This window comes from Balaenoptera musculus, chromosome 5 (assembly GCF_009873245.2).
Source record: "Balaenoptera musculus isolate JJ_BM4_2016_0621 chromosome 5, mBalMus1.pri.v3, whole genome shotgun sequence".
NCBI classification, from domain to species: domain Eukaryota; kingdom Metazoa; phylum Chordata; class Mammalia; order Artiodactyla; family Balaenopteridae; genus Balaenoptera; species Balaenoptera musculus.
The window spans coordinates 6866237-6887889 of NC_045789.1; the positions used below are offsets into that span (position 1 = coordinate 6866237).

The 21653-nt window shown below is 40.4% G+C and overlaps 1 protein-coding gene and 1 non-coding gene across 4 annotated transcripts; one reads left to right on the top strand and one right to left on the bottom strand.

Annotated features, from left to right (window-relative positions):
* The first annotated feature begins 265 nt into the window (after positions 1–265).
* Positions 266–372, top strand: LOC118896242. The gene has a single exon (XR_005020148.1). It is a non-coding gene; the product is annotated as a U6 spliceosomal RNA (small nuclear RNA).
* A 3228-nt stretch (positions 373–3600) lies between these two features.
* Positions 3601–12209, bottom strand: NPY1R (neuropeptide Y receptor Y1). Of its 3 annotated transcripts, none has more exons than XM_036853011.1 (3): positions 12036–12209; positions 5478–6327; positions 3601–5362 (listed from the first exon to the last, which is right to left on the bottom strand). In XM_036853011.1, exons 2-3 carry the CDS (start codon positions 6174–6176, stop codon positions 4910–4912), a joined length of 1152 nt encoding a protein of 383 aa, XP_036708906.1. In that variant the 5' UTR covers positions 6177–6327; positions 12036–12209; the 3' UTR covers positions 3601–4909. The 3 variants fall into 3 exon arrangements, with proteins under 3 accessions (XP_036708906.1, XP_036708907.1, XP_036708908.1); XM_036853012.1 differs by lacking the exon at positions 12036–12209 and adding an exon at positions 11439–11553; XM_036853013.1 differs by lacking the exon at positions 12036–12209 and adding an exon at positions 8597–8666.
* Positions 12210–21653: the final 9444 nt, after the last annotated feature.

The window sequence follows — 21653 nt, forward strand, 5'->3', positions numbered from 1 at the left end:
GAGTAGGGGTGTATAAACCAGGAGGGCAGAAGAGATCAAGACCTGGAGAAAGGGAAAGCAGATTTGTACTGATAACCCTTGCGTGGGACAGATCTGTGTCTCAACTCTGCAACTGGGACTGAATCACCACGATTAGGAATCTGTGTCAGCTCTTAGAGGACAGCTTTGAAAATATCTATATTTTACCTTTCTGAGGTTGTTTAGGATTAGGGCAGGCCTGCACTACAGATAAAGGTTAAGAATGATCCAATAACAAAAAGATAGGGTGGTTGCTTGGGCAGCACATATACTAAAATTGGAACGATACAGAGAAGATTAGCATGGCCCGTGTGCAAGGATGACACGCAAAATCGTGAAACATTCCATATTTTTAGTAAGTCAGAGAAAACCAAGTATCATATATTAATGCATATATGTGAAATCTGAAAAACTTGGTATAGACGATCTTACTTACAAAGCAGAAACAGAGACACAGAGGTAGAGAACAAACATATGGATACCAAGGGGGAAGGGGGGTGGGTGTGGGTTGAATTGGGAGATGGGGATTGACATAAGGATACTATTGATACTATGTCTAAAATAGATAACTAATGAGAACCTACTGTACAGCACAGGGAACTCTACTCAATGCTCTCTGGTGACCTAAATGGGAAGGAAATGCAAAAAAGAGGGGATATACGTATATGTATATGTTTAGCTGATTCACTTTGCTGTACAGTATAAACCAACACAATATTGTAAAGCAACTACACTCCAACAAAAATTAATTTTAAAAAAAGATAGGGACACAGAGGTGGGGGAATCAGGCAGAATCTGGCATATGGGAAACGTTCTCAGTGTATGTCAAAGGCTCATCGTCAGAAGCCAAATTGCCTGGATTTGAATCCTGGCTGTCATTTACCAGCTGAGAGACACTGGATGGTTGCCATAACATCTCTGTGCCTCGGTTTCCTCTTCTGAAACGTGAGGAAAGCATTAGCTGTACTTTATAGGGTAATTTGTGATAAGTGCTAAGCATGTGATAATTTTGATTGGAAATAATAGCAATGAAATAAACCCATTGTAGAATTATATGTTTAAAAATATATATGTATTCACATCCATACAATGTGTTGCATGTACACACACACAAATATATTACTAGAGGAATCACTAAATGAAAGAAATTTGAGAAATCTTACTCATTTGCCCTAGAAAGCTATGCTCTCCTTCTCATAGGCTCCAACTCTTAAGTCTGACATGTTGTTTGATGGCCCACGGGGATAAGTAGACAAAGAAAATAGGGAGACTATGAAAGAATTCATGGTCACTGAGAAACTACATTCCAGAAGAATCCCTGATTGCTGAGAAAGCAATCTCAGCTGTGAGGAAAGACCTAGTAGTGCCCAGGAACTCTCTGAACAAGGCCAGAGTTATCCTGGAACTCCAGCTTAGGTTGGCCTCTTTCCACCACTTTCACTGTTGTGGAGGAATACTTGGTCAAAATACACATTTACTTGGCTGTCAAATTTTGAAGGTATAATATAATGTGCATGTATATATCCGTGGAATATTTGTGGAATATAATATGCATGTATATATCCTTGGAAATTTTGAAGGTATAGTATAATGTGCATGTATATATCCTTGGAAATTTGTGGAATAGAAGAGTATAATGTGCATGTATATCCTTGGAATATTTGTGGAATATAATATGCATGTATATATCCTTGGAAATTTTGAAGGTATAGTATAATGTGCATGTATATATCCTTGGAAATTTGTGGATGAGAATATCCAGTTAACAGTAAAGAAATAAAGGTGGTATGAATAATCAAATACTATTTTAAGTAGAATTATCTGAAAAGGGAATTCTTGTAATCATCACGGTCATTTTCCCTCCACTCTTCCACGTCAGTCTTTTCTGCAGCTAAAATCAGAAAGAAGGTGAATGGTATTATGTCCTAATAATGTCACGTGTAAGGAAAGAAAAAGAAATGATCTCCTAAAACTCTATCATAGGTTCAGCACACTGATGGGCTTGGCGTCACTGGCCAGAACTTGGTTTTGTTCCTGCTGCACCTGCTACACAGGGAGGGGCTCAAATTTTTCAACTTGAGCTTCGGTTGTCTCTTCTCTAACGTGGTCACATCAGTCATGCATCTTCCCAGGTACTTAAGCCCTTGACATAGTACTTACACAGGTAAGTGTTTTAAAATGCTGGCTATTATTTTCTTCTAAATTTATATAAGCTACATTATAATTATGCTCTTGTACTAAGCCAACAATTGATTTTTATTCTAAAGAAAACCCAATGGTTTGTTTGTATTCATTTATTTTTTTATAAATTTATTTATTTATTTATTTTTGGCTGCTTTGGGTCTTCATTGCTGCACGCGGGCTTTCTCTAGCTGCGGTGAGCGGGGACTACTCTTCCTTGCGGTGCGTGGGCTTCTCATTGCGGTGGCTTCTCTTGTTGCGGAGCACGGGCTCTAGGCACACGGGCTTAGTAGTTGTGTCTCGCTGGCTCTAGAGCACAGGCTCAGTAGTTGTGCAGGGGCTTAGCTGCTCTGCGCCATGTGGGATCTTCCCTGACCAGGGATCGAACCCGTGTCCCCTGCATTGGCAGGTGGATTCTTAACCACTGCACCACCAGGGAAGTCCTGGTTTGTTTGTATTTAACATGCATGTTTATTTCTTCTTGAATCACAGTGGATCTGTGGTCGACCCTAGACTTTACTACTAGTTCATCGACATCTTTGGATAAAAGAGAAGAATTTGGTATTCAGGTCATTATTTATGAAAAGCTAAGGAATCAGCAGCCTACATGGCTAAATGAAGATTTTGGAAATGGTATCTCAGCAAATGTGCTAACAAGAATGCACCTGCATTTTCAGGCTGTTCTCAAGCAGCAGTTTGTTTCCATAGCACCTAAGTAGAGAAAGACTAAATCTCCCATTCATCCCTCAAAGCAGAAAACACCAGGTAGTTTCAAATTCCAGGTTTTGGTAAGGAAAGATGATGACATTTTCCAATACGCATTAAAGGTTGGTTTTAGAATTTTTTTCCTTTGTTAACTAAAAGTCATTCTTAGGCTATAATTTGAACTCATATTAACATTCAATGCAAAAGACTAATACTTGTCTTACAAGACAAATCGTGTAAGTTTCTAAAATCTAAAATGTCAATTTGCTTAGTTTAGAAAGGAGAGTGACATAATAAAAGAGAAAACACCTCTTTGCTAAAGATGAACTTAGGAGGAGGAGTCCAAGAAAATTTCAGAATGTAAAGTCAGTACGATCAATAATGAGAGGGAAGGATTTGTGTCATTATGTATTCATTCAATTGTTTAAAAAACATTTTTTTTAAAAAACCTTCTAGGTACTTGGCACTTTACTAAATGCACTGGGACACAGAATCATGTAAAACAGTCTCTGCCTTCATGAAGCTTCAGGAAGCCAAGGAGAGAGGCTGGACCATCAGGGGTTATACCACAAGGTAGAAAATGCTTCATCAGCAAACAGACAGAGGATGCTGCAGAACTTCATGGGAGGGAGGACAAGGGGCTAAAAAAGGAAAAGAATAAATAAAAGAAGCTAAAGAGAGTCACAAAAGAGACTATTCAGAAAAAGCAGAAACAATTTTAATCAAGAAAATGTCTGCCCTTCTAAAATCAAACACATTTAATACTATGTCTGTATAATACATCAAAGATATGTCTTGTTCTTTAAAATATCTTCCCTCCCAATGATTCTGAGGCTCAATCATGATTACAGGGTACATGAAATGAAGTATATTAACATGACACAACCCCTCAGTACATAGTGCATGATTGGTAAGATTCCACAGGCACACAGTTCAAACAAGTTAACATGAGCTACGTGAAGTGTCCTCAATTTTCCTGTATTTACCCCTGCTACCCAGGGTGGACATTCTTTCAACATTGTACCTTGGTGTCCTTTGAAAGATGGACATTGAAAGTTAAAAATGAGTTAGTATATAGGCACTGATGTATAGAAAATACACTTTGTGGTTATATATATTGTTAGCTGGAAATAAATGCCTTTGAATTACGTGTATATTTATGCTAGGAAGCTTGACACACACTGAACAGTCTGTGAAGAATGGAAAGCCTCTTGACCATCAATTCAAATAAATATAATCCAACCATATGAAGCAATACTAATTTACTTGTTAAACTAACTACTCTGAAATCATTTGGTTGTCAGGTACCAAAATAGTTTTAAAGTTAGGGAACTGCTGTCCCACTTAATCCTTGTGGGTGGCCCAATTCCCCAAGATATTCACAGCTGAGAAGTATTTTTAAATGTATTTTTTATCTTACGTGATAATCAATTAGGAGCAAATGAACTCCTGTCTTAAAATTTCAAAAAAATGCAAATCACTTTTGAATGACTTCAGACGAGGCATATAGGACACAGACTCTCTTCTAGCTCACACCCTTAATGCTGCTTTTGCATGCCATCACCTCTGCAACAGGCTGAAGCTTGATGCCTAACCTTACACGGGACTGCCCAATCTACTGACAATCTCATCGAATAAGGATGGCCCAATCAAGCGAGAGCATCAGGTGTAGTGCTTCTAAAGTCAGGGAACAGTAATCCTTTCAAGAAATTTCCTTCTAATAAATACAATATAAAAGCCTTTCTATTCTATGCATAAGTTTACAAAAAAGCACTTCAAAGATGTCTGGTCAAAACTATCGCCAGAAGATTCCAAAGCCCACAGGTTTTGTTCCAAATATAATTATGACAGCTACTACAGAAGCAGTAAAAAGCAAGACAAGAAAATCTTGATCTTTCTTCAGTGATTTCAACCCTATTCCTTGGGAGAACAGGGAATTAAAGTCTGTCGCAGGTTGTGCTTGGTTTTAAACAGATGTCACCAGGGACCAAATGCTATGGCAGGTTCAGATTTTTTCAGTATCATCAGTGTGGATCTTTTTAAGCGTGACTGGGCTTGGCTGCTTCAGAGACGTCTTGGAAACATCCGTGTGCACGGTGGACATGGCGATGGTCTCGTAGTCGTCATCCTGAGACCGGAAGTCACAGAAGTTAAAGAAGAACTGCAGGTCTCTCTGGAAGTTTTTGTTCAGGAAGCCGTAAAATATGGGGTTGACACAGGTGGAGATCATGGCTGTGAGGTGGCAGAGCAGGAATAACAGATTATGGTTGCACGTAGCAATGATCTGATGATTCCAGTCGAACACGGTGTTGAAGGTGGTGAGTGGCAACCAGCAGACCGCAAACGCCACCACAATGGACAGCAGCATGATGTTGGTTCTTTTGGTTTCGCTGGACCTGTACTTATTGTCTCTCATCTTGTCCATCATGTTGTTTCTTCTTTTTAAGCGTATATATATCTACAGGAGGAAAAAAATAAAGAGTTCAAATAGAATCACTCCTTGAATGAGGACTCTTGGAGAAAGAAGGTAAAAATGGAAATGGTGGCGGCGGGGGGTGGGGAAGTTTTCTTACCTTGAAGTAGCAAATAAATATAAAACAGAGTGGGCCAAAATACTGCAGCACCAAGAGGAGAGTGGTGTAAGACAACCGGTGAGAGTCTGATGGAAATTTATCAAAGCAGACGTACTTGTCCTTGAACGCATCAAGGGTCACATTTTGGAACGGTTCATCCGTCAATACTTGGTAGATCAGGAAGGGCAGAGAAGAAGCCAAAGCAAGGACCCAGATGACAGCAATGCCTACGTAAGCATGTCTATTACTTGGTCTCCAGCCCCGTGGATTGATGATCAGCTGATGCCGTTCCACGGCAATGAGGACCAGAGAGAAGATGGACACAGTGATGGAAACACACTGCACAAACGGGTTCAACTTGCACATTGCCTCACCAAAAACCCAGTGGTCCATCAATGTGTAGACAAACGTGAAGGGGAGACACATGATAGCAACAAGCAAGTCTGAGAAGGAAAGGTTCACAATCAGGATGTTGGTGACATTTCTCAACTCCTTTTGTTTCAAGATGATGATGATCAAGGCCAGGTTTCCAGAGACCCCAAGAATGATCACAGCTCCATAAGCAAGAGCTAACATGAATATCATGGCCAAGGGCAGATGACAATCGTCATTTTCGAAAGCCAAAAACTGGGAATTCTTCTCTGAAAAATTATAATAGATTGAACGATTTTCTACCTGGGAAAATAACGTTGAATTCATTTTCACTGGTTTGGCTATTACAGATGACTTTAGACAAATGGACAATATGTTTCCTCAAAGCAGGTCAAAGACTCAACTTATTTTTATTCTCCATATTGGAATCCATTTCTCAAAATTATTCTGAATTCTTCATTCCCTTGAACTGAACAACCTGTAAAGAGAAAATGACCAATTGCATTACTAATTTTATTGAGGGTAGTCAAAACGAATTCTGACTCATAGTACTGTTTAAAGTGAAGACACTGAAATAAAATGTATTCTATATATACATCTTTTTTTAAATAGTAGAAAGAGTGCAAACAATTAGAAAAAAAACTTTAGTAATACTTTTAACTTGATGTGCTTTCACATTGAGTTTCAGCAAAATGCAGTGGTCTGTACATTAGTAAGGTGTGTATAAATCTCATGCCCAAAGTCTTACATAAACGACCGTCAGCACATTCCTAAACACTGTAGGAATATGAAGGTATAAAAAAAATCAATGCACAGATTAAAACATGTGAAAAAGATATGACACCAACAAAGGAAAACAAAAAAAAATTTTACCTAATTCTTCCTCTTACTATAAAAAAGAAAGAATTTATCAAGTTGTAGTAATAGCCCCACCAACACTGAACTGCTTTTTAAGGCAGACTATTTGGCGCAAGGACTTTAAGGAGATGATCGATACAGTGAAACATCAAGAAACTTTGTCCTGTGAAGGACTGCTGAAGGAAAAGAAGATGTTTAATCCAGAAAAGACTCACTAGGAATGGTGCAAACATCTTCTCACATTGGAATGGGTAGCATGTGGTCCCTGGCTTGTGGCTCAGAATCTTATGTCCACTCAAGTTAGGAGCAGGACCAAGGGAAGTGGATTACATTAAAAATATTTCACATCATTATGAGGAACAAAAGTTTAATCAAATGGAATGAACTGCCTGTAAACCAGCAAGTTCTCCACAGGCAACAGTTTGTAAGTACTACTCGAAAGGCTTGGGGAAGTTCTCACATTGTGTAGGAGATTCAACTGGGTAACTCTGAAGCTCTTTCTGACTTTAAGATTCTATAATATTATTAACATGTCAGAAGCTTTCAAAGGATTTCTAAGGTTTTCTTCAAGTAAATATCCTCCCTCCCCACTAGACTATATATAGATACAATCCAGGGATCTAAATTTCAGTCATACTTTTGATCTTTCACAGCATTTTGTGATAGGAATACTCTTTTCTTACCAACAAAACAAATCACAGACAACAGTCCTGTAGAGCTTAAAAGCTCCTTTAAAAAAAAAATCTCTGATTTCCCTTACGTTATTAAGTAAATATATGAGATGGGGTTTCTTATGTTAATTAACAGGCCATTGTGCCTGCGTTAAGATACAGAATTGCATTTCTTTCTTCTGTGAGAACGATAAAGAAAATCATGCAGAATTACTTCCATTGAAAAGGAGACAAGAACTTTAATGAACAAAATATGCTTTTGCCTTTTAAGAGATGCCACTATTGAACCTTTCCTTGGGTGCTTTTGCTTTCTAGAATATGGGGTGTTTTTTATTATAAAACTACAACTTATAAAACTGAAGAATAAAAAGAAAGGTTGCTACCACTTAGTGAGAATGAAAGCATTGGGACTAGGAAAGGTATCAAGTGGGAACGTTATAGAAACGTTCTCCCCTCTTCTTGTCAACAGCCTGGTAAGACTCCTGAACCTCCCTGGTAACACACTTTTCTCTCAAGAATACCAAAGAGAGAGAATATCTGTGTCTCTCAGTGTCTGAGAACAAACCTGGAGCAAGCAAGCGCTAATGTAAAAATTCTTTGGAAATTTCGCACTAAAGAATTCAAGAAAATTTCGCATCATACATCCTAGTCAGGTTGCTGGCAAGATATTTAACGTCACTGCGCAGTTATCTGAGTTTTTCTTCATTAGTAGAACTAGCATGACAGGAAAATGCATCTTCTAACTCCCTACCCATGGCTCCCCGTCTGCACACAGAGCCAGGTGAGACACACAAGGTAGGGACCACTGAGCCTCCTGGACCTGACACTTGAAGACCGCTACTCTGCCTTACACTCCCGGTCTAACAACCCCACGGGGCATGTTCTGTACCAGGCGGGCAGGTCCCTTCACAGTCACCAAGTGCCCTGGCCCGTTTTAGCTTCTGCATCTTCGCCTCTGCAACTCCTCATCACGCATCCAAATTCTACCCATCTTTCAAAGCACCATTTAGTCCCTTGGATGCTTAATTGGTTCTTCACAACTGTAATATTACCTCTTGAAGGTAGGTACTATGTATATTTCATACTACTTTGCGAATATTAGATTTAGAATAAAAATGTGTTGATGACACAGTAGGTGCACAGATGGAATAATAGGTTCTTGTGTGATTGATATTAACATCAATAGCTGAATTCTACTGTCGACCGAAAAAAATCCACAATCTAAAAGTTGCGAGTTATGTTTCATTCGGCGGACTCGCTGAGGACTCAAGCCCGGGAGGCAGCTCTCAGATGCTCTGAGGGACGGCTCGGAAGAAGTCAGGGAGCAGCCAGGATATACAGGAGTTTTTGCAAGAAAAGGCAGGTAGCTGGAACGTCAAAAGATTGCTGTTAATTAAAGAAAACCAGACGTCTCAAGTTAATGAATTTAGCACTTTTCTATGTATGGGAAGATGCGAGAGTCTGGGCTCATTGAAGTATTATCTGGAGCTAGTATCCTGTTCTTTCTCATCCAGAATCCCCTCAGGTGCACCCTCCAGGGTGACTGCAGGGGCTGATGGCTTGATACCCACAACATCCTTTGTTTACTGATACGGCAGGCGGCAGGGGACATTCTTGTCCACACTATCATAGCCCTTTGACGTGCAAAATGGAGGTTAATTATAAGAGCCATTTTACTAGGTCAGGTACATGGTGTGTGGGGGGAAGGGAATGTTCCACTTTGTGCAAAAAAAAGAAAAAAAAAAGGAATTGTTTCTGAAAGAGAATTCATTCATCCAATAAATATTTATTGAACACTATTTTGTGTCAGGCGGGGTTTTAGTGGAGACAACAGTGAGGTTCCCATTGAGTTTCTAGTGTTGTGTGCAGAAGCAGACAAGAAAAAATAAATCAGTGAAAGAGACAGGACACAAGACGGTAGTAAGTGCTCTGGAAAAAAATAAAGCAAGGAAGGGGACCTGGGATTGTTGGGAGGGCAGCTGTTAACCGGGGGCGGGAAGGCCTCTGACTGCCGGAGAAGATGGCATGTGAGTTAAGACCCGACAGCGAGGAAGGAAGCCAAGCAGATGCCTCAGGGATGCACCCCCTGTGGAAACAGCAAACATGAAATCTTGACGACTGGAGTGTGCTTGGTGTGCTGAACAGATGAGAAGCGAAATAAATGAGGGAGAGACTATAGCGAAGTAGCTGGGAGGGTAAGCAGGGGAGAAACAGACTCTGCAGGGCCTTACTCGGTGGGACAGTCTTTGACTTTTTCTCTGAGAAAGACGAGGACTCCCTGGAGAGTCTTTGGTAAAGGCATGAAGTTCTATGACTTGTTTTAAAATTACTGCTCTAGCTGTTGTTTGCAAGGACTTAAGACAGGAGAGAGAAGTAGGGAGATTCATTTAGAGGCTAGTGCAATAATCCAGGTGAGAGATAATGGAGGCACAGACCAAGGTGTTTGCAGTGAAAAGGGAGAAAGATAGAAAGTTGATATCTACCAACTGACTTTGACAAAATTCACTGCATATGGGACTTAACGCAAACACTTATTAAATTATTACAATTTATGGGCTACAAAGTTTTCTTGCAGATGAATTTAGGTTAAATATACTGAAACTCTACTCTGATCCCTTTGAAATTATATTTGCTAGACATATCCTGTGACAAATAGCAGTTTTCTTACTAAGTAGAAGTTAGCTATACAGAAAATGCAAACTTTACATTTTTTTAATGTATTTGAAATCAGACTCCTTTGCTAAATGCATGTCATTCCAGTTGGGTAAAACAGTTCTGCATTGGATAAAATGTGTATTTCCAGCCTACCTTAGTATAATCTCAAGGATGAATAACTGTCAGAAAATAATATTGAGAAAGAATTTACATACGTCATCTTTGACAAGGAAAATGATTTGATGTTTACTATTCCAATATATATTTCTAAAGTAAGGTATGCAACTACAGACGCTGCAAAAACTGAAAGGTTGTTGCATCTCACTATAGCTGCCTTGTGCCTTTAGAGACAAAACAGAGACACTACATACATCCAGCTGGCAAATGAGCCCCCTTCCAAAGGGAAATTTTCTTCTCCATTCCAATTAGAATGCTGGCCTTTACTGCTTGCTGTTCTTAGAGCTGTTAACTGCCTGAGAATACAGCTCTCTGGTCATAACCTGCTGCAGATAAATTTTGTCATATACTCAGAACTGGCTGCTTAACTCCCTTGTTTTTGGAAAAGAAATGCCAGCCTTGCTACACGCGTCCTCCCAAAGTTACTGCTAGTTTATTCACATGAGTTACATAATTCTCTGTTCCTTTCCCTTCCAGGAGGGCTTGCTCAACTGACAGCTGCCTTAAAACAATAAGGAAAGACTAATAAAGCAGTAGTCACCCACCGAAAAGCGCGCAGTCTTTGGTCCTGGGGGAGGAACCCGGCCGACAGCCTTCTCTCACCGGGGAAGCAGCCTGCAGTCCTGGGACTGACAGCCGCTGTTGCTGGGACTTCGCTCCAGGCAGAGCCCGGCAAGCTCCGTGCTCCCCGCCCCCCCCCCACCCCCCGCCTGTGTGCCACCCGACAAGTTACGCTTTCCCATAGGGTCCTGGTGGGCACGGCAAATCTGAGAACTCTTTAACAAAAAAAAAAAAAAAAAAAGGAATGTCAAGACACACTTCCTCACTCTCCCCTCCCCTCCCCTAGGTTTTTCCTGAGTTACCGAACTCAGGAAATGGGATGTGTTAAATCAAAATTCCTGTCGGCACGCTTACGCGCCCACCTTTTTCATATCGCGTAACTAGGTGAATTGCCCCCAACTGTCCTCATTCCTAATACTCCCTCCCCGCCCGCCCCCCCTCATACACACACACTTGCCACCCATTTGTCAGATGTCTCTACCCATAATGATGAGACTGGCAAAGCAGAAAACATCCAAAACAACCAGAACCAAACAAGCACAGCCCAAACTTAGTTGACTCTGGCCCAACATCAGTCCTTAAAACATTCGCCTCTCTGCAATCTACCTGGAGACCAGCGGGCCACTCTTAGGCCACCCCCCTCTCCAGTCCGTCCACAGTCTCCTACCCAGCCGCGCTCCACCACCACCGGTGCAACGGAGCTGAAGAGTTGGACGATGGAAACTCGGAAGTAGGGGACAGTACGATGTCTCCTGGGGACGCAGCGCCAGGCTGGAGGGGCCAGCGCCGGGGGGCAGGGCTCGACACAGCCCGCGCGCGGGGCGCCCACCGGGGCCCCGGGCCGCTCCGCGCGCACAAGTGCGGCGCGCAGGGCGAAGGTCGACCCGCGAGCCCTCCTCCCCCGGCCGTCCCAGCCGCGCGTTCCTCCGCAAAAGCTCAGCGCGGCCGCGCCGCGGAGGCTCGGGAAAGATGCCAGAGGCAGCGAAGGAGGGAGGACGACGTCTCCCCAGAGCCCGAGGAGGGGGACTCGGACCCCGTAGAGCGGCGTCGGCCCCGCACCGCGGGCGGTCCCGGGGGGCCGGTGGCTTGGAGCACCTCGCGACCCGCCCGCGCGGGGACCGAACCGAAGGCTGCCTGCGCCCGCGCCGCTCCCCAGAGCTCGTTTCGGGACTCGCGTGCCCTTTCTTCCTCTCCCATCCTTCACCCCACCAGTGGCGGATTCCTCTAAAGTCAGTCCTTCCAAAGGGGTACTCCTGAAACTTACCCTCTCTGCCGGCTGACGATCAAAGCGGGGAGGGCGGCCGTGGAAGGGAGCGCAGCGGGAAGGAGAGCCCGCGGGCGTTCCTCCGGCTCAAAGCCTAAAGGTTGGTGGGGAGGGGAAGAGCCGCCCTTGAAGCGGAGCTCCACCTCGTCCCGGCCACGTGACAGCCCCCGGGCGGCGCCGCAGCCCCCCGCACCCCTCCCCGGGGACTCGGGGGGCAGCGCGGGAGCCGCGCGCGCTGTCGGACCGCGCGCGCGGGGCGGGGGTGCGCGCTCGGCGCTCGGCGCCCGGCGGGGCCGGGAGGGAGGCGCTGCGCCGGGCGGAGGTCGCGCCCGCGCGCCGTCGCTGGCGGTCGGTGCCACCTCGCGGCGGAGGCTGAGCCGGCGGCGCGGGCGGCGGCGCGGAACCCGGCTCCGGGGAAGGGGGCGCGAAGCCCACCGCGACTGCGCCGCTCGTGCGTGCCTAGCCTCTCTGTGACGTCCGGAGCTTTCTCACGCCGGAGCCAGAAGTTTTTCCTTTTCAGCAGTGAACAAAGAGAGGACCTCAAAGAAGCAAAAGGAGCGAGTCTCCGATAAGATGGAAGGGCTTTTTTTTTTTTGTCTTTCTTTCTCTCCGCTAGAAAAATGCGTTGAGGCAGATTTGTTCCCGGCACCGAGCTGCCCCTTTCAGGGAAGCACGAGGAGAGGAACATTTTCTTGCGGGTCAGAAAGAGTCATTGCCATTTCCTCAGTACTTAATCTACTACCGTGCAGAACAGTATGAAGGAATAAAAGAACAGAATGTACACAGAGCACGTTGACGGTGCAAAGCCATCCTGGTGCCTGATGATTCAGGCTAATTGCTGATACACTAACCTCAGGTGTTTTACATAGTTCTACTCTACTTCGAAAAGCCAAAGTTGTGTAACACACACACACACACACACACACACACACACAGAGTGATTACTGATGTAGATGAATACAACTTCTTCCAAATCAAACTTTCAAGTAATAAAGAGTCTTCCTAATAAAGATACAGGACACTGCCTAGGAGATGCTTACAAGTTTCATTACATAACAACCATGATCGCAATCTGTCTTCAAACTAAAAGCAGAACAAAATTCTGAGACAAATGGATTTACTTGAACTTCGTTGAAAATGTTTTATTTTTCTAGTTATTAGACTGAATAAATACTATTTAAAGCTCAGTAGAAACTCTAACTCATTCATTTATACAAATAATGATGTACACAATCTCTGTTGTCTCCCACCCCCCCGCCACCGGGAAAGGTTTCTAAAATATTTGTCATTAGGTATATTTTTATAAAGTTGGAAAGGGATTATGACCAAGAATCGATATATCACAATCAGGTAATAAATGCACTATACAATATATATGAGCATATATTTTTAAAAAGCCCACTAGTGATTAAGGAATAGTAAAATGGCACATATATTTTCTTTCTTTTTCTTTTTTTTTTTTTAACCCAGGATGAAAATATAAAACATAATTTAGGAATTTCAGTTATTTAAAGAGCAATAACTCATTTGTGTTTCTATTCACTCTCTGTTTACTCTATCCCTTAAGTCACATTCTGTTCATAGAAGCAAATTTACCCCAAGGTCTTCATCATCTAATTGGCTCTTTTTAGTCTGCTGCAAGAATTACAAATGAAATAATTTAATTCTCTGAAAAGAATACATTTTTAGGTAAACGTTTTTGCTATATCAGCAAATATTTTGGATTTAAGAATATAATTTGGACTCATTAAATGACACTTTCCTTTCTGTGTTTTCCAAAAATACTACTAAAAGCATGTCTGCAAGAATATCTGAATTACTGTGGCCATTGTATTTTGTCATCTTATTAATTTTTATAAAGTACCCCCCCCAGTCCAAAATTTATAAAACTGTATTCTTTTTTTTAAATTAATTTATTTATTTTTGGCTGCGTTGGGTCTTCGTTGCTGTGCGTGGGCTTTCTCTAGTTGCGGCGAGCGGGGGCTACTTTTCCTTGTGGTGCGCAGGCTTCTCATTGTGGTGGCTTCTCTTGTTGCAGAGCACGGGCTCTAGGCGCGTGGGCTTCAGTAGTTGTGGCTCACGGGCTCAGTATTTGTGGCTTGCGGACTCTAGAGCGCAGGCTCAGTAGTTGTGGTGCACGAGCTTAGTTGCTCTGCGGCATGTGGGATCTTCCCGGACCAGGGATCGAACCCGTGTCCCCTGCATTGGCAGATGGATTCTTAACCACTGTACCACCAGGGAAATCCCTAAAGCTGTATTCTTGAGACATTAATATCAAATACCAATCTTTGAAAGATCATTGCTCTCAAAGACTTTTTTTCTATGTCAAAGTTTGTGATACAAAGGGAGGTTTTGAAATGCTGAACAAAAACAGCAAATTTATACAATTCTCTAGGACTATCATTTACTAAAGACTCTTTCCAATGTGTAAACTAGGAAACTTAAGCATAGTATAATAACCAAATACAACATAAGATCCTCGTATAATGTAATCTAATGGAAGATTTGAAATAAACAAAGTAACATGAGTTGCTCAGAAAATATGTGTTAAAGAATAATCTGAATTCCTCAGAAGATGTGTTTAAAAGAATATGTGTGTTAAAGATCTTTTTTTTTTCTACTCTTAAGTGAACAGTCAGTTGCATACTTTCCTATTTGGGATTCAAGGTAGATAAAACCTCACCTTTGCTAGAGAGAGAGAATTTTTTTGCATCTTGTGTATTTCCTTCTGAAATTTCACAGCAGCCAGAGAATTAAACTAATGACTTATTCTCATGTTCTGATGGGCAATAGGTTTGTTCTGTCATTTAAACAAAGGAATAGGATCTACTCCTTAAATCTCTGTAGATCTTAGTTTTATCATATAAAAAATGGAACAACTTTATGGTCTGGCCCTTTAAATTCCATGATTCAGTAATTGGCTAGATAAAATTATTTATCACTATATTTACTGCTGGAATTTATCTGCTGTAATTACCTTACTGGTCTCCTGATGAATTTCTGCTGCAAGGGTTAAAGTTCCTGAAATGCTGTTAGGCCTTGATTCATGAAAATTATCATAAATTATCTTTCAGAAAAACCCTGATAGTCATTAACACATGTGAAAACTAGAATGTAGCTGATATTGATTAGGAGGAAATTCCATCAAGGTAGAACTTACTACAAAGTATGTTATTCTAGGAATTAATGCAGTGCCAATTTTTCCTTCTTTCAGTGACTTACCTACGGCATTTCTTTGAATCTATGATGCCATAGAATGTAAGTTGCAATGTTATTTTATGGACCACTAACAAAGAAAAAAATCCTTCCAGTAAAGCAATGACATACAGTCAATTGTAAATGAATCTTAAAGTTAGAGAACTAAAATGTTTTTAAAAGTCCTCATCTTAGGACCAATAAAATACAGTAGGTAAAGAGCTTGACTAAATTGGTTAGTACAATCAGTCAATACGATCACTTTATTCAACTCTTTTTGAGAGAATTAACTTAGCAGAAAAAAGTGACAATTAATTTACTTAAAATGTTAGTATACAAGTATATAGACAATTCAATTATCTTCCTTGTGTAGAAGACACCAAATACTATTTATGGATTCGCTCTTGATTTAAAATGGGAATGCACTTCAAGAAAGTTCTCATTTGGTTACATAGGCTACAAATTTAGAGCTTTTTTTATACAACTCTGTCAGAATAGATTCCATACGACCAGTACCTTAAAATTACTTAGTAAATATTCAAACATTTTCCTGCAGATTTCATCCTGTTTGACACCCTTTAGACATTCAACAAACGTGTAATGTTATTTGACAAAAGTGTAATGTTGTGTATTTATTGCATGGTATAATGGAAAGAACTTTGCTATTATTATTTTTGATGATAATTATTTTCACTCCCTTCTTAGGTGTAGGCATAGCTGGTGAGAAGGGCAAGTATGAATGCCACCACTGACCTTCCTTCATCCATGACAAACATCCTGCCCACCTCCACTCCCCCCGACCCCAACCCTGAAATCTCAGGCTTGACATCAGACCCCATCTCAACATCAGCAGATCAGACTTGGCCCCATGATGTAAAGCTATTTCCCATCCTGAGATGGGACAATATTTCCCAAAGACAGGAGAAAGATTCCTTATGTGCACCTAAATAATATGACAGATGGGCACAGAGGTGGTGAGAAGTGTTGCCGGGTATCACTTTGCTTAGGTAACTATCCCTTATTCATCCCTTTATTTAAGGTCTAGCTGTTGCTTTTCTTTCCCCAGATACATATAAATCTAGAAAGAGGTTATATAGCCAAATATGGTCTGTGGTATAACCCGATCCTTCTCATCCTAAGAGACTGCTTAGCTGCCACTCTCTGCTAGTATAGTATGTTGGTGGAAATTACTCAACTGTGCAGGTTATTGCAACTACAAATTCAAAACCTCAGTTGAGCCTTAAATGTCACTCAGAAATTCTCAGGCTTGGGTGACTCCCAATTCCTTTCCTCTTAGAAGATATTTCAAATAGCCACCCCTCTCCCCAGCCTCCCACCTCATACCCTCAGCCTCAGTGGATTCCTCCTTCCTTCTGAAGGGAGGAAAAGCCATAGGGTATTTTTTTTTTACTGAAGTATAGTTGATTTACAATGTTATGTTAGTTTCAGGTATACAGCAAAGTGATTCAGATATATATATATATATATATATATATGTTTTCAGAATATTTTCCCTTACAGGTTATTACAAAATATTGAGTATCATTCCCTGTGCTATATAGTAGGTCCTTATTGATTATCTGTTTTATCTATTTCATATACAGTAGTATGCATGTGTTAACCCCAAACTCCTAATTTATCCCTAACCCCCTTTCCCCTTTGGCAACCATAAATTTGTTTTCTATGTCTGTGGGCCAATTTCTGTTTTGTAAATAAGTTCAGTTGTATCTTTTTTTTTTTTTTAGATTCCACATATAAGTGATATCATATGATATTTGTCTTTCTCTGTGTGGCTTACTTCACTTAGTATGATAATCTCTAGGTCCATCTGCATTGCAAAAATAGAGCTACCACATGATCCTGCAATCCCACTCCTGGGCATATATCCGGAGAAAACCATAATTTCAAAAGATACAGGCACCCCAATGTCATAGCAGCACTATTGACAATAACCAAGACATGGAAGCAACCTAAATGTTCACAGACAGATATAAGGATAAAGAAGATGTGGTACATATATACAATGGAATACTACTCAGCCATAAAAAAGAATGAAATAATGCCATAAGCCATAGGGTATTTATTCCCTTTCATGTCCCTCATTTTGGCAATGGATCCTCCAGCCCAGCTGACCCAGTCTCCAGGCACTGAGCCGCACCAGCCCACTGCGTTTTCCCAACTGATGCCCCAAGTGCCATGTGACAGAGACAAGCCATTGCCGTTGTGCTCTCCTGAGGTGCTGACCCACTCAATCCGTGAGCATAGAGTCTGTGAGTTTTTGGTTTTCCATTAAGTTCTGGGAAGTTTTCTACACAACGATAACATAACAAAAATACCTATTTATTTGACAATTCATTTTTCTTGGCTCCACACTGAAAACAAAAACAGCAAGACAAAATTGCCCACCCTTCCTCACTGTAACTCCGTCACCCTTGTCATAGCTTCTCTAGCTGCCTTCTCTGTCCTGATCGCTCCTCCGAGAATAAGGCACATTTCCTGTCCTCTCATTGCTTCTCATATGGCCCACTGGAACCTGCCTCTGCCAGGGAAAACAATGACTAAACCGGTGGATACAATTCAGACTTTAATTCTTTATGTTGCATTTGACTCTCTTGACCATCCTCTCCTGGAATCGTCTTTTCCTTTGACTTCGCTAACTACATTTCAGATGGTTTTCTTTCCTTATTGGCGGTTTCTCAGTCTTCTTCCCAAGGATCTGCTGTCTCCATCTCCTCCTTAGGTGATTTGCTCCCTAGGATACTGTTATGATCAATCGGCCAGAGATGGCCCCTGTGTATTAGCCTAAAATGGTCCCAATATTGTTTACTTCTTCACAGCTGGCAGCACACAAATGCCAGACTGCATCAACCTCAAATTCTCACAAATCTAATTGCTTTATATGCAGTCCAAATAAATATATTTTTAGTTATTTAGAGCCTACCTACTTTATACACTCTGAGAAACTGCACCGAACATCTGCTAACCATGGATAAGACAAATCCTGTAGCCATAAAAGACACCTATCCGATGTTGCCCTTCAGAGCTCTCTGACCCAAGTCTTCCCACCTTGCCACTGAGTGGTGTCACCTAGACACTAAGACTCCCTCTGTTTTCTCCTCCCCGGGGATTCCCTTGTCCCATCCCCCTTCTGAATAGTAACTCATACTACTGTCTCTGGAATGTCTCTTTCTGGTAGAAACTTCCCTGTCATGCAAGCCTATCCAGGACCACCCAAATAAAACTTGTGCGTCCTGCCTTTCGTGGTCCTGTCTCTTCCCTGATCAGCCCTGAAATTCCCAAGTTTACCAGAGACCTCATTCTTAATCTTCTCCCTTTTTTCACTTTCAAACATAATCATACCCTCTGCCATCACTGACACGCTTCTACATTTGTAACCTTAAATCTCCATGTAAAGTGCGGACCTCTCCCAAGTTTCCTTGGCAAATGTGCTTCACAGCTGGTGGACGCAATACAAACCAGTGTCATCATCTCTACACCTCAAGCCGGAACCTGAGGATCATCCCAGTATTTCCCTCTCTCACACCCTCAAATTCAACTGGTCTCAAATTCATTGGGTGAGTTGGGAATCGGTCACACATTCCCACTGATTTCACAGCATAATATCTCTCAAATGTGTTCTTTTATATCCATCAAGCTCTAGCTAATTCTCTACTCAGTGGTCTCTCTGCCACCAACTGCTGTCATGGTCATCCAGTGAAGTCACCGCCCAGCTTAAATCATCTAGTTGCTCTCCAGATCCTTCAAGAAAAGTGTGAACAATGTCCTTGTGAACCAACTTTTTCAGTAGCATCCTCTACCCATTCCCACACAGACTTCAGTCAAACTGAACTACCTGCAGGTCTCTGAATATTACTCTCTATCACCTTCATGTTTCCCCCCACTTCTTACTTGCCCATCCCCTCCATCTGCTGGTTTAACTTTCACCAATTCTTCAAACTTCAGTTCAAGTATCTTCCCAACTACAAAGCCCTCTCTAATGTCTATCTCTCCATCTCCCCAAATCACCCCACAGGCTGAGTTTGTATTTATATTCCTGTTTTTATTCCTACTAGTCTCTGAGTTTATTTCTAACACAGAATTTATCACACTATATTGCAGTCAGTTATGTATTTGCACAGCTACACTGGGATCTCTGGAAGCCAGTGATTATTTTTTTTCACCTCTTAAAGCTTAGAGCCTAGAATAATATCTGGCATATCATAAGATACTGAAAACAGGTTTGTTGAGGGATTGAAGAACAAGAAATAAGATAGGACTATATAAATTATAAACATCACAAATCAAGCCCATTTGTTCATCTCAAACATTAAAAAATATCTTTAGCATTTGTAGCTATGATGGATTATTGTTATTTTTATACATATGCATAACACATGTATATATTTATACATATTACTATTATACTCCTCTTGATTTTTATATTTTGGATTTTCTTATGTCTTGAATTCTGCTTTCCCCATTCAGTGTAAGCTTGAGTAATGGACCTCACTGCCTTTGAAAATGCATGTAATGTCTAGTAGAGAATATGTCTCATATATTTTTCTACCTGCTGAATAACATACTTTTTAAAGCTGAATTACCTATGAGCATAAGAGTAAGAATATGGTAACAGATGCAGTTTTAAAGAGCATATTATTCAACCATATCCGCTTTTGATTCTGAACTTATGCTTTGAACGTTTCTCTAAACATCCTTTTTAAAGACTATTAAAAACAAACTGACATACCAAAAATAAATAAACTGTTTCCCTTTCATTTCCACTTAAATATAGCAAAGCTATATTTAGCTTTATAACTAGATTTAATTTTTTAACCTTGAAAAATTAGCTAAGAAATGAAAATTTATCTTAAGATGATATTGAGGTGATATTTATCAACAACACTTTTTGTGTGGAGTTTTAACCTACAGAAGGGAAGAATATATGACCTATGTATGAATTTGTATGATAGAATATTGTGTCTCCAAAGGAATCCATGTTCTCTTCCTTTATATATTTTGTAATAAAAATTTTAAATAATGTAATTAGATATAGAATGATTTGCTTTAAGACACCCACAACTTTTAAAAAGAATGAATTAAATATCATTATATAGTTATTACTAGCTGCAGGGAAGAGAATGTACACTAATAATGGGAAACTTTATCAACAATATTTCTTTCTTCTTTTTCTTCCCCCTAATATGGAGGGTAAACAAACAATGTTTATCACCATTAAATTTTTCTGAAGATCCAAAAAAGTTATTTTTCTACCCATATATCTGTAATATGTGTTTGTTAATGGCATAAAGTCATAGGTTTTCAGAGCTAAAAGGGGGCTCCAGATCTGCTAGTCAAAATATTTTGTTTTACAGACAAAGAAAGTAAGGACTAAAAAGACCAAGTGCTTTGTCTAAAGCCACACCATTAATTTGGGATAAAACCTGGCTGCAATCCAGGTGTTTTGACAAACTACCATTACACAAATACGTATGTGATATTTGATTATATAACTATATACGTGGGTATCACACATAAGTGTGTATATATTTTTAACATGAAAAAATTACTTTAGAAAAAGAATTGGAATCAGTCACTGCTTTATAGTGAATGCTTTAATCATTAGGGCATCAAAGAGAAAGATAAAGTTTTGCTTAAGTACCACAGTGTTGGTCAGAAGAAGGCAATGAAATGTTTATTGTTCTCCCTTAGCACTTCAAAATTATGATTGAACTCCCTGGAAAAAATGACTCTATGCACACAAATACTTTAGGTTAACTTATTTTTAAAAAATATCTTCTGTTACTTAAAAAATTGCTTGTATTTCACAATTATAAGTTAGTTCCTTGTTTTAAGTCCTGAATATTGATTATATAACAAATTATTATGATTCCAGAGAAATCAATGCAGCAATGAGCATCATAAAAATATTTGTAACACACAGAGATGGCCCTTTCCATACCTTTTAAGAATTAAAGATTTAAATTTATCATGGTAGAAACAGTGGACAAAGAAATGTTTACTCTTCGTGAATATAACAAAAATCTTCAGAGGAAAAGAATGCAACAACTAAAATAATATTTTCTGTAGTTTATTCACTCCCACTATAACTAATATTCGAGATCACATATCATTTGAGATTACATCAAAGCACTTTAGTAACTGGCCTCCACAAACGGTAGCTGTTATTAAAATGCAGCAATAACTTTGATAAAAACAACAGACATTCCTCAGAGAAATGTTACCCCAGGCATTGTCTGGAGAGTGTTTTATTATTCAATAATTTGTCTTAGGAGTTACCTAGCGATTTTAAGTTTTACCTTTATAGATATGCTTCCTTCCATAACTGATAAAGAACCACGAGAACTGGAAAATAGCCAGTTTAATTTTGTAACACACATAAAACCCAACTTAATTTCCCAAATG